This window comes from Brachyistius frenatus, unplaced genomic scaffold, assembly GCF_029030835.1.
Source record: "Brachyistius frenatus isolate BFR_SWC_R1_liver_20210118 unplaced genomic scaffold, ASM2903083v1 Contig_57, whole genome shotgun sequence".
Lineage (NCBI taxonomy): Eukaryota > Metazoa > Chordata > Actinopteri > Embiotocidae > Brachyistius > Brachyistius frenatus.
Window position 1 is genome coordinate 112,818 of NW_027210656.1, and position 13,242 is coordinate 126,059.

Consider the following 13,242-nt stretch of genomic DNA (forward strand, 5'->3'; position numbering starts at 1 on the left):
ATGATTTGCAGAAAAAAGAAAAAAAAATATATATATACAGTATATATATATTTTTTTGTATTCAAAATGACAAGAGCAATAACCTTTAGAAGGATTCTTGTTATCACACTGCTGTTAACCAAATATGTACTTAACAGAGAATTCGGGGAAAATCCAGGTAAGATATTAGCATATAAATTATTCACATAGACAACACAACATTATTATATCTTAAGGTGCAAATACAGTAACTGATAAACTGAACACTGGAATAAAGTTTCACCAGGCTGTCATTATCTCGCCCGTATTTTCAGAATAAATGTCACAGCGAGGTCTGGGGCATTTATTCTAAATTGTTGCTCATGTGGTTGATATCGGATGAGGCAATGAGAGGGTTTTTTTTTCTTTCTTTCTGCAAGCTGATTGACTGACTGAGATCGTATTGTTTACACAGCATGTGAAAGAAATGTGACCTTTACACAGGAAACACAAAGTTTCCTGTGCACCTGGTCCCACAACTAACACCCACAGCTCGTATTGTACGAAAGCGCGTGCAATGGGGCGTGTGGTGGGCACGGCCGGTCTTCCACTCTCAGCAGCTTTCATCGTCTCACGTGTCAGAATCATTCATCTTCATACATCTGCGGTGTCTGTCCTACATTCTTAACACGAGATGCAATTCGTTCTACAACGTAACAGATCAACATAAAATGTACACTGAATTTCTATCATGAACAACAAAAATCTGGGGGGAGGGTGGGGTGTGTGTTAGCTGTCAATAATAACCGGTGTGCACTGTGGACGCACCAAACACGGGCAAATCTGCCTTTTTGTGCTGGTCCTGTTGTACTTCGCTGCTTTGGCACTTTCACATCTCCCTGGCTCAGATTAATAACTTCTATTTCTGCTCGGCCCCCTCCGTACCGTTGGCCATGACGTGTGACTTGTTGGCAGGGCAGAAGCAGAGGTTGTGAAGGGTGAGCAGCGCGTGTCGTCGATGCGGTGCCAAGTCTGCCAGCAGGTTCAGGGCTCCGGTCACCCGGAGAATACTTTGCTGGCCGTCCTCAGCGAACGAGAGGCTGACCAGCAGTCTCAGCCACAGGCCCAGGAGGTTCCCCCCACCACCGCCTGCGGGTGTGGCTTTCACACCAGCAGCTTTGGGTAACAGCACTGACAGGAAGGCTTGAACAAAATTGTTCTGAGAATCACAGGAAATGAAGCAGACGAGACGAGGATGAAGGTTTTAGTGTCATTTGAACAGATCATTAAGCGCTGCCCTCCCTCGTTTAGAAAATGGTCCCCCAGTCAGCGAAATGAGGGTGCGAGGGACAGATTGCGGACAGGGTAGGCACAATAATAGTTCGGTGTCACTTTGTAACTCACTGATGTTATTGGGGCCCGAGCACCGAGCATCGGTGCGAAAGCCCTGTTGTTTTTCGTAAAAAATGTTCTTATTCTTAGTCGTTCTTCTTCTCCTTACGTAAAGTGATTTGCCTTTTTGGAGGCTTTATCATGTTCAAAAACTCATGAAAGTGGATACACGCATGTAAAATTTACGAAAAAATTTCGTATTCTAGTGGAGTCGCCAAATGGCTCGAGAGCGCCCCCTAAAGAGATGCCCCGGCGGCCACATTTACCTAAATTCACGAAACGTGTCACATGCATCCGACGTGGTGAGACGATACATGTGATATGTGTTTTGCGGGTGGGCGTGGCCAAACGGCTCCCCCGCCGTGTCACAGGAAGTTGATGTTTAAGGTCAACAGATGCTTGAAACCTCACAAAACGTGTGACATACAGTACATCCGGCGTGGTGAGACCACACATTATATACCTGTTTTGCGAGAAGCGGGGATACGCGGTCCCTCGCACGCCGCACGTCGGGGAGACGGCTCCGGGGAGGCGGCGTGCGGGAGTGCGAGGGCCCGTACATCACTGCTTGCAGTTTTAATATTGTTAAATTGTTTTTCAACTTCAAAATAAACTTCAAATAACTGATGTCCCTCCATCCTGAATCCTTTACTTCTCACAGAAGAATAACCGATTACTACGCTGCGTCTAACTGTTTTCACCTTTCCCTTTGATTTGGCACTTGTCTTTCCCTCTAAATTCGTGAACACAATCTCTCGTCATTGCGTACCTTTTGCAGGAGGCATCTGCAGTCCCGGGACATGGCCAGGTTAGCCAGGAGAGAGAAAGCTAGAGTCTGGATGGGGCTGTTGTCTGGGGCAAGCCCCGAGGTCAGCTTCATGACAGAGTGCATCAGAGAGCTACCGGAGGAGCCTTTAGATCCTGGTATCACACCAGGTCCACCGCCACAAAGAGAACTGCATGCTGGGAGCGGGAAAAAACAAAACCAAACCAACAAAAGTACCAGTTTAATTAAGCTGTTGTTTAAATTGTTTTATAAACAAAAAAAAAGCAAGGTGTCACAGGTTTCAGAAATAAAATATTGTGGATGCTGTTTAAGGCATTTAACCATCAACATATCTTACAAGCCAACAAATACACATCCATGTACCAAACCTAAACTGTAAAATGTGTCTTGGTTGGAGCGCCTCAGTGCTGTAATTAGAGCCCAGCAGATCATGGTTGGACTTCTATTTTTAAAGAATACTCCCCTATTTTCCAACTTCAGCTCCGTGTCTTTAAAGGAGGACGACATATTTTACAGTTTTAGTTTATAAATCTCTGCATATGTGAACCAAGTTGTATTAATAAGCCTTTTGTGGCTCCAGAAGGAGCAGCACTAAACCTGATCGACTGCCTCAGGGATGTCAAGTTGGTTAAGGCTGAAAAGTAAGTTGAAACATTACTACATCTGGAGGGTGTGTGGAATAAACTGGGCTTACTGGACCTCTGCGACCCGTCGACTCTTCTTGAGACTGATGTTAACAGGCTAAATTACCCGCTACTAAGACAACACACTTAAATCTCGTGAGTTGCATTGTGAAACTATTTTTCTTGTTGTTGGAACTGCTTGCTTCTTTCGGTTTACCTTAAAGCTGACTAACCAGCCAGCCAGCAACCACCAATAGCTGCAAAAATAAAGACTGACCCGTTGGGCTGCACGGCTGTCTGCAGACTACACCAAAACATCTCTACGCCGCTGCAGCTTGTTTGGATGTAAAAACTGTCTGGCCAAATGACGAGAAGTTAAACTCACGTACAATTAATGGAGCAATAAAGACTTAACCGCTGAGAAGAACATTAAGAGCCAAAAAATTTTTTTTAAAAAGTGCTCAAGATTAATACAAAGTTCAAAAGCAAGGAGTTTCACAGGTTGAGTCAGAGAACTTTAAAAACACCTGCAAAAGTTTTTCTTCTTTTAACTGACTTTTAATATTTATTCGCCATGAAAGGACTCTGACTGATGAGGACAACCGTGCTCTTGGGAGGGAGGGGAATTATTTAGTTTAAGGCTACGGCTACAATGTATTCTACAACAAGGCCATTCAGAAATGTAAACACTTGTAATATCATGCCAATACGTGGTGCAAATAAAATATCTGATTCAGCACCACATTCACATCAGTAAAACTGACATGACTAATTGCCACAGGTGCACACTACGTGCAAAATATAAAAACTACCAAGCTTAAATCAGAGAGCACTGACAAGACATAGTCTGACATTGATTGACGTTGCTTATTGGAGAACATGACAGCTTGTTGGTTATGCTCATCATGGAATGATAAAATGCAGCAACAGGCTTATGCTGATGTTAGCCTGAGGCTATCTCAACATCTGTCAAGAAACCTGGTGTATCATGAAATTGACCATGAGGTCTGCCTTATAACAGATCTATTTCTCTGATGAGAGTTTCAACTGCTGCCTCAAATCTCATAAATTATTTCTCAGTCATGCAACATATAGGACACATCATCCCCTGTAAGAGTAGAGAGTATTTTCATTGGTTTTACTTTCTGTGTGTCTGTGGAAGCAACGTTTGGGGCTGCTACAAAAATATCTGTGGAAAAGATGTGTGGCACAGATGAAAACAACAATCTGACTTGAACTAGCAGAGCTAACAAAGCTTTGGATGAAGGAGGTAGACTGGAGATGAAAGATCCAGGAGGAATGTAGCAGTCTCAGGAGACTGAATGGTAGCCTGAGGGTGCATGGTGTAATACTAAGCCTGGCTGCATGCAGCCTGAACACAACCTGCTGTTCTGTTAACCTTTAGGGAAATACTGCGCCTGACTTCACTGATTTCTGATGCCTCGCAGCTTGAGCTTACAGGGGGTCTAAAGCGAGTGAGTTTAGATCAGAGCGTGCACACGCATCCACTGAGGAACCGGTGCCAATCAAATAGAGATGCACATGCTGACACATACATACCCGCACGCACACGCACACGCACACGCACACACACACACACACACACACACACACAGAGGAATGTTCATAAGTGTTGCACATAAAACTTTCTTTCTCTCGCTGATGAAACTGATTTCTCTTGCACAACTATGCCAGCCACTCATGTATGCATACACACACACACAAACAGATCAAAGGGACCACGAGCCGTTTATCAAAGTAAAATTTCACAACTGTTTCCTCCCTGTGAATCTTTGTCTTCCTCTGCTCGAGCAGTGTTTAATTTTTTTTTTAATTTTTTTTTTTTTCCTCCAGTCCTTTTGGTGTTGTGATCTCCAAATATACGGTTCTTACATTTGCATGATGGAATACCAATATCATCAGTCAACACAGAGAAGCTCTGTTCTTCCCCACATCCTATCCCACTGGTTTGAAACTGGTTGCCATACATACAGTGAGACAGCCACGCAGCCTGATCTCTGGGTCCTGACACTGTGTCCATTGTGACTGCAAGGCAAGCAGTCACTGGTCTTATTACAGTGAGACACAATGTTGTTCAGTGGTCATTGGACAGGACAATGGGACTCTTAGAGCGAAGTGTGTATGACTCAGTCGGATTGCTGACCGCAGACAGAGGCGATGGGCAGGCACGGGCCAGGCACAGTGCCTGCACAAACACATAAACGTACAGACACACACATACAGACCCGTTGTGCAGTTGGCCGTATAGACACACAGAAGCTCCAGCACCGCCTCCATGGCGGGGTCGTCCAACAGGAGCCAAGGCCAAAGAGCATAGAGTGCCAGTGTCAGGCGAGCATCTGTGGCCGCCACCTACACACACACGCAAATCGATCATACACACACCAACACATGCATTTTCACGGGGAAAAAGGCCCCCATGCACAGGATTACAGATGCATACAACAGCACTAACACAGGTGGCAGTAATCAGCATGAAATGCCTCAATGTCTTTCCAAGTGTGCAGGAAAAACACGCAGGGAGGAGACTACAGCACGGTAAACACTACAGTCGAGGCTTCCTGGCTTTTTAGTCCGAGGTAACCACCAGTGACTGAAAGGCCACTTAGAAAATGAAAACCAGCTAATATGCTGCATAAGTAATGCCAATAAGGAGCTAAACTTGCTGAGATGTTAGCAGGGCCACGCACATTTAGGCAAATCTCATTTACAGGCACAGCACTGGTACTCTGAGGTTCCATTAAAAGCCAATTAGCAGTGGGGAATTAAAAGGCAGGCACAGAGGCTCACTTTGCATTCATCGTTATGGTAAAGAGCACTCTGCAGGATCTCCACAGTCAGCTTGACTTCCTTTAAATAGCCTTCTTCCTGTTGATATGGAAAAAAACAAAAACAAAGACCAACATGTTTAATTGTCCCAAGTTAAAAACACCCTTTACTGCACTCATTACAGGCTTGACAAGAAGAGTAAGTGGACTTCTTGCTGAGAGCTACAATACATATTCATAATATTGATCCAAAAAACTCATTCATGTTACATTCAGTTTGGTATTCTATCCAACAGGGGGGGAAAAAAACACAGGCAACATAGAAATGCTGAGATTGGAAATTTCCAGCCAGTTTCTGCTCACCTTTTTGCGGTGAGCTGCCTTGCCAGGTCGGACTGACTCCAGGTGGAGCTGAGAGTGAGTTTGCTTCATTTGCTCCACACAGCTGTCAATTAAACCAGCTGGAACACAAGGCAGTCAAAGGTTCAGGTTGAAATTATACAGATTTAATTTACCTAACATTTGACAAATGGTTTGGTAAAAATGACCTTCGGGGAGCATCATGGGACGAGGTATAAAAATGTGCCTCAGCACAAAGAAACTACAGCAAGTGCCAAGACTAAATGACAGGTGACAGTCTAACTCAAGCTTGAAGTTTAGAAAATTACCTTTGACTGCATAGTTTTGAGCTGTGGGACTGCAGGCTAGCAGTGTCATCAGAGCTCTGGCTGTAAGCTTCTTTAAAGGGTCCTGAAGAGTCCTCTTCTCAAAACTCTGACATCAACAGTCAAAGAGGGAAAGAGTGATCATGAGCACATACAGTGTGGATCGTAAACAGATTATTACATTTTGTCAATGATAAGTTCCAAGGATCCTGAGATTAGCCCCGCCTCCGATGACCTCCGAGACACTACAATGTATCGGCAACCCCTCCACCTACCTGCAGTAAGAGTTCACACAGCTGGCTGGCCGAGGGACCATTTAGGATGTCTGACAGAGGGGTGCCATGTTCAGAGTTTGAGGTTGTGACTTCCTCACTCCGGCTCTTTGTCTCCTCTGTGAAAATGGTACAGAGAAACTGCAGAGCCACTGTGTGGAGAGGACGGTCTGCAAACTTGTCATTCACACACACTGACAATGTTCCTGCAGACATACAGGGGAAACAAAAGTGTGAGTTGTTCAGAGGATGGCTTTCTTTTAATGAATGACACTGAAATACACACTGAATCACAGGGAGACAAAATGGCAAATCCATAGTTTAAACCTCTTGACAGCGAGATATTTGTCCATGACTGAGACAGCATGCACTGGTGAAGAACACACTAATCATGTGGATGTGAATGCAGACACCCAGACACCATAAACATGTACTGTCAGACAAAAATACACACACAATGGCTCTACATTCATCTTTTACTGACTTCCCTGCTGTGTCATTAATCACAGAGGAAGATGAGTAGGAGGAGTAGAGGTAGTATAAGGACAGGATGCAATTATCTTACCCTAGCATCTGTTCAGGAAAGTTAATACAAACAGTAATGATGCAACGTCCATGACAAAATGATGGATTTTTTTTTCCTTTACCAAAATGAAGGCTGCACAATTATACCTAAAATGCTAATCCTGAATATTTAGTCAGTTACTGCAATCAGCATAATTACCCTAATTTACAATTATCAGTCTTTTATGATGTAAGGCCTCATTTCATCAAGTAAGATCTTGTCTCTTAAACCTCAGTGAGCTGTCTAAATTAAATGGAATACCTCAATTTTACTAAAAAGACAATAATATATCATTGTGAGATGTGAGAAGTGATCCATAATATATGATTAAACATCTACTTATGCCGTCTAAACTGGAATAATTACTTTTTCTGCATTTACTTGCTCACAGAGCAGAGTATTTGTGTACCTGCAAATGTCCGCCAGCGTCTCCCCAGCGCAGCAGAAACAGATGGGTGCGCTGCTGAGCTGTCCCTCCTCACCAGAGTAGCCAGGAGCATAAACACGTCTACCCAGCACACGCGAACCACGTCCTGGGTACCTGCATCTGAGGAGGGAAAGAGTGAGTCATAATTTTATGACACGAGACAGCCACAAAGCCACACACAGCTCGCACTATGAGCCATACCGCAGAGAGTTAGACAAATGTCTACACAGAATTTGCATTTGAGGGTTTATCAAAACATATCAGTACCGATGACATCGGGTACGTTAAAGTCTTTACTAATCATATACTGTCTACTATTTTTACCACTATTTATTTCCTAAAAATGACCCCCTCATTTTGAATTTAACAGAAGGTGCAGACCTAATCCTTCGGTATCCAGCATAAGCACCGCCACCAGAGTAGATAACAGCTGCTTCAGGAAGTCCATCTGGCCAATCAGCTCCTCGCTCGCCGTTACACATGACTGCAGCAGTTTGGAGAAGCTGGACAGGAACTGAAGTATGGTACTGAGCTAGAAAGACGCACACATACAGCGTTATTTAACCACATTGCAGGCAAAAACATTTATGGAACAGTTAAGATTAGAGAAAAAAGTATATGGTTAAAAATAGCGACAAAGCTGCAGAAACAATGCTTTGCTTTGAGTACAAGCTTGTTAAGTATTCCACCCACCCTGAAATCCGGAGGTGCCCTGAGATAACCTGGAGCTGCACTAAAACTGGCACTGTACTGTAGTCGCCTACATATTTTGTAATAATAACAAAACAAAGTTGAAAAACTCTTCAAAAGTGTCGATCGTTGCGTTTCTCACCTGACTCTTGATGTCTTCTCTTTCTCCTGGAAGGACGTTGGGTGTCTTCAGCTCAGTCACACATTTTTCAATGAGTCCAATATCCACCAGACTGAGAAGGGAAATAAACATGATGGAAAATAAGTGGGTTTACAAGAAACTAGCTGGAGGGGACTAGAGCTACAATTAACTTGAATTCTCTATTGAATAAAATATACACACATTTACTCACATAATCTTTGATTATTATAAATAATGACAAAAATATGGTGCATGGGCAAATTTCTGATTTTGTGTTTACACTGACAAAAACTCCCCGTCATCAGAAACGGTTTGATATTCTAATTGGTTTTCAGAACTATGAATTATTATCTTACCTTTATATTACTATTTGCTTGACCAACTAAACGCTGAATATAATAATGTCCAGCTGTTTTCATGATAGCACTTAAGTAGGGAGGTAGTGGTGTGATGTTGCCTGAGCATGTGGCCTCCTACCTGGCCAGGACGTGGAGGAGCCGGTTATGTCGGATGGCAGTGAGTGTGAAATCTGTCAGGATGGCCAGCAGGTTGGCCAGCAGGCCGCAGTGGGCCATCAGAAGGTCAGGAGTTACCATGACAACAGGTTCCGCGGCCGAAGGCTCGCCCTGTCGGGAGTCCTGCGAGGTGACTGAGTTGCTGGTGTCTGTATCACTCTGGCCTAAGGGACACATCAATAGACAGCTAATAGACACCTCTCCGATGTTTCCCACACTGCGCGAATCAAATCTCTATCTGTCACAAGCCATTCTCTGACCACATAATCAAAAGCATTAAACCAAATGCCAGAGAACAGTGTTTTACTTTCAGGATTGTATATTTAAGAGACTAACATTAATACACAAATGCCAGGAATGGTTTTAGTTTATAATCGTCATTGAGCAAATTCAGGTTCACTGTGTCCAAAGGAAAATACTGTGAAGATTTATGTGGTATAAAGAACTAAACATGCAGTGATAGTGAATGCACATGTGCACACACAGGCATTTCACTCTGTTGTACCTTGAGCCATCAGTCTGCTGGCAGGGGTTTCTTCTGTGATGCTCAATGGGGAGGGAGCCTTCGGGGTGTGGAGCCCTGAACCTCTTACCTATAACGGACAACGTGAGGATGAGGGTTCGTTTGACTTAAATGCAGCCGTTCATTTGTTGGGTTTGCATATCAGAAGATACAAGGGCATTGCTGACCACAGTGCTAGAAGTGGAGAGGGAGCTGGAGGGTCTGCTAGAGTTGATGGTGGGTGCTGGTGGGTCACATCTCCAAAACAACAGAGAATTCTCAGAATCTAGAAAAGTAACATGACATATGGGTCGAAAAATAAGGTTCACATTATCAGAGCTTTGATGGATTTCTCTTTCTGTCATCCATCATTCAGACAGTAATTAAAAACACGGTACATGAAAAAAAATGAGCACTTACCCACTGAAGTGCTCCCCTGAGGACCAGGGTCACTGCTGGTGCCAGCATATGGTTGGAGGTGGAAAGTGTACCTGCCACGGTAACAACTGGTGGCACAGAGAGCCACATGCTGGAAATATTGACAGTGGTAGAGCAGAGCCTGTAGCGCTGGAAGACCCACCAAAGACACGCCAGACACTTCATCATGGACACATGGGTGCTGGAGGAGGACAAGGTAAATGTAGAACGCATGCATGTCAACATCCAAATTATATTATAACACTATGACCTCTATTGAAATTTCACTGTAAAATTAAGAGAGATGAAAAACCAGAGAAGAGTTGAGGGTAGTTGTTACGTTGCTGCAGTGATATAAAACAGCATTTGATTCATTTCATGAATGTCACTTCATATCTACAGGATGACATTTTGTGTCCTAGTTGTTTTTTTTCTTCTGTTAAGTAGCTCCTGCACAGCAAGTCACCAAGACCAATTGTTTTTATCTTATTTTTACATGGCTTGTTTTGTACGTTGCATTTTTACCTACATCAGATTAAATAAACATGCTTTGCTTTCATAAGATAAGAACGAATAGGTTTTTATCTTTTTTAAAAAAAAATTTTACTTCTGACATGCAGCTCCCTTCACGAGTAATGGCATCCTAAATTAAGATGCTTTTGGTGCTTTGATAGAGATTTAAACTTAATTATTTTGGATGTGAGTGCTGGATGCCTGAGCTCCAGTACGGCTTCAGTTCTAGCAACACGCCTGAACCCTGCAGGGCTCAACAAGAGAGAAGAGGCGGGTTAGGAATGGAAAGGAGGGAGAGCAGGGGATATAAACAGAAGAACAGAAAGAGAGGGAGAGAGAAAACAGTTCATGGTCTTTAAAAGCTTTTTAACTGTCTGGCAGATCTGCTGACCTGCCAGTGGGAGTCCTTGGCCTCCTCTGCATTGGCAGGCATAGGCATCACCAGCAAGTTCTGCAGGATAAATGCAGCCTGGACACACAAGCCAGAGAAAAAAACAGACACAGACAGACGCAGACACACACACACACACACACACACACACACACACACACACACACACACACACACACACACACACACACACACACACACACACACACACACACACACACACTAAGTCAAGTTACACTGGATCAGCAACAGCGCCATCTGCCTGTATTTGGATGATAATACATAGAGGTCCAGCTTCATTTTCTGACCAGTGATTAGCTTAAAGTGACATTTGCCTTGTTATTTACTGGTGTGACTTATTTTATTTGATTCTATTTAATTATGTAATTTTGTTGATCATCTCTGTATTAATAAAAAATAAACGTTCTATATTTTGAGCGATGACTCATCCAAAAAGGTTACCTACTGTGTAGAAGTAGAGTAAACCACAAAAAAGGTTTCTGGGGTTGCAACAAACAATTACAGAGCAGAGCTGCAGCTCTAACATTGTACCTCTCTGCGGACCATGCTGCTCTCCTGCTGATCCAGAAGGATGTTGAGCAACGTGCCCCACAGACCCCCGCTGATGTTCTGACAGCTGGCACACAAAGCCTGGCACCCGCTGGGCATCGTGGACAGAGCTGCACCTAAACCCAAACTGGAAAACCTCACCTGATATGAGAGGGGAGATGCGCATTCGGATGGATGTTTGAGAAAAGAGAGAGAAATTGGAAGAGTAAGACAAGAAGGCGATAAGCTATGGGATGCACAGTGGTATGCATCTGCAGATTAAAAAGTGATGGATTCCAAACAACATACTGACGATGTGGGCCACCGATAGCTACCGACATCGATAGCAATTGTAACCGTAAATGTGGCCATGTGGGATATTCAGAATACCAGACTGGGATTCAGATTGATGATGACAAAAGACAACGGAGTCGCGAAGACTGACTTGTGTAGGAACTTATTTTTGGAGACAGACAGAGAATTTGATTTGACGAGCTGTCATGTGCTTCTTTATGTCTGGGATGTTCTTTTGCAACTGTTATGGGTTTCATTTTGTCCCAAAAGCCAAACATCTAAAACTTCATTTCGTGACAGAAAGAGTTTATAAAGTGAAGCAGTAAAATGAATAAAAAATAAATAAAAATAAAAAAAACCCTCCTCTAAGTGCTAATTTGTAGAAACACATAGAAACTACAAACTAGGGATTGTATTCACCTCTTGATCTCGGTCCACCCACAGCGGGATCAGCCAGGCCAAACCCAACTGAGAAGCACTAGCCTCCTCAGCAGCTGCCTCGTTCCCCAAAGACCACTGGGAAATCAAGTCCTGGTGCAGAACAAATGCAGAGGAAAACATAGTTTTGGTTTAAATTCCAAAATGGTTTAATACTGTGTAGTACTGTGCTAAATTTAATGACAGTAGACTCTCACTAGTGAAAGCTATTTATAGCCATATGGTTATGGTCAGTTCTGTAAGCATTCTTTGCACCTAGTGCCCTCAAACAAACAAAAAAGGACGGTGACACTTACCTTTTCCTTGTTTTGGGCCATCATCTCATGGGACAGGTGAAGCAAGCAGATGATAGCATTCTTGGTCACACCTTTCCCCATGAAAGACAAGGAGTTACCTCCCCACTCGACATAGAATGAGGAGATCACCTGTGTAAATGACACAGATTAAATTGGCATTATTGCATTACAAATACTGCAGTTCAGTGTGTATCCAATCAGCACTTTCAAATCATACAAAGATGTAGCTAAAGTGTAAAAAATAATCATTATCAGTATTTGGTACGTAGTTGTTATCACATGCTGCTTCTGGTATGTGCGATTGTCCCCTGAACACCAAAGTCAGTTGACTAAACAAAGAGTGCTTGATTCCGAGTTAACCGTATGCTTGTCATGCAGCCCAAGGAATCTAAATGAAAGTTAAATACAGCAGAGACTAATTATTTTTCTTTGGTGTGCCATCAGGATGTGAGACTGCACAGGAGGAGCAGATGAAAAGAGAGGAGCCCAAGGCCTGCTGAGCTTTAGGGCCCTACATTGCTAGGAGTGTCAGGTGAGAGGTGGGTCCGAACGTTTCAAAGGCGGGCCTGAAAGAGTTCGGTATCTGATCGTTACCAGACAGATGGAATCAGCCCCCAGAAGTCCTGACTGTAAAACAAATGTAACCTACAATCTTCTTTTAATGCTAATTCATGTGAATGAAAGCTGCACAATAAAACAAACGAAATGTAGAGAAATATGTATCGTGTAAACAGGATAGCCTATTCCACAGGGGCCTTCATTCCCAGGCAAAAACAACAGTTTGGACACCTCTGTGCTGAGGACTGCTGTGCAAGCTGGTCTGCACTGTTTTACGCCATTGTTTTATGGGCTGTTGAACAGCTAAACAGATGGAAAAGGCAAGGTTGATTAATCTCATCAGCATCTTCACACTGTGGCATATCCAATCACTGAGATTTTTATCCATTGCAATTCATGTCCCGTAACCACAGTTTGCTCAATTTTAATTAATTCCTCAGAAAGAACCATGTTTCTCCT

General features: G+C 43.3%; 1 protein-coding gene across 1 annotated transcript in view; it reads right to left on the reverse strand.

Moving 5' to 3' along the window:
- The window catches only part of rttn (rotatin), a 31,598-nt gene that overhangs the window by 825 nt on the left and 17,531 nt on the right, over positions 1-13,242 (reverse strand). The window contains exons 29-46 of the mRNA XM_069705475.1: positions 12,226-12,354; positions 11,912-12,022; positions 11,201-11,359; positions 10,649-10,726; positions 9,748-9,946; positions 9,516-9,613; positions 9,331-9,418; positions 8,788-8,989; positions 8,311-8,401; positions 7,860-8,010; positions 7,461-7,598; positions 6,490-6,692; positions 6,218-6,323; positions 5,913-6,010; positions 5,572-5,649; positions 5,007-5,133; positions 2,120-2,313; positions 904-1,177 (exon numbers count right to left, since the gene is read on the reverse strand). Coding sequence (XP_069561576.1) covers positions 904-1,177; positions 2,120-2,313; positions 5,007-5,133; positions 5,572-5,649; positions 5,913-6,010; positions 6,218-6,323; positions 6,490-6,692; positions 7,461-7,598; positions 7,860-8,010; positions 8,311-8,401; positions 8,788-8,989; positions 9,331-9,418; positions 9,516-9,613; positions 9,748-9,946; positions 10,649-10,726; positions 11,201-11,359; positions 11,912-12,022; positions 12,226-12,354 — 2,524 coding nt within the window. The remainder of the gene's footprint in view (positions 1-903; positions 1,178-2,119; positions 2,314-5,006; positions 5,134-5,571; positions 5,650-5,912; positions 6,011-6,217; positions 6,324-6,489; positions 6,693-7,460; positions 7,599-7,859; positions 8,011-8,310; positions 8,402-8,787; positions 8,990-9,330; positions 9,419-9,515; positions 9,614-9,747; positions 9,947-10,648; positions 10,727-11,200; positions 11,360-11,911; positions 12,023-12,225; positions 12,355-13,242) is intronic.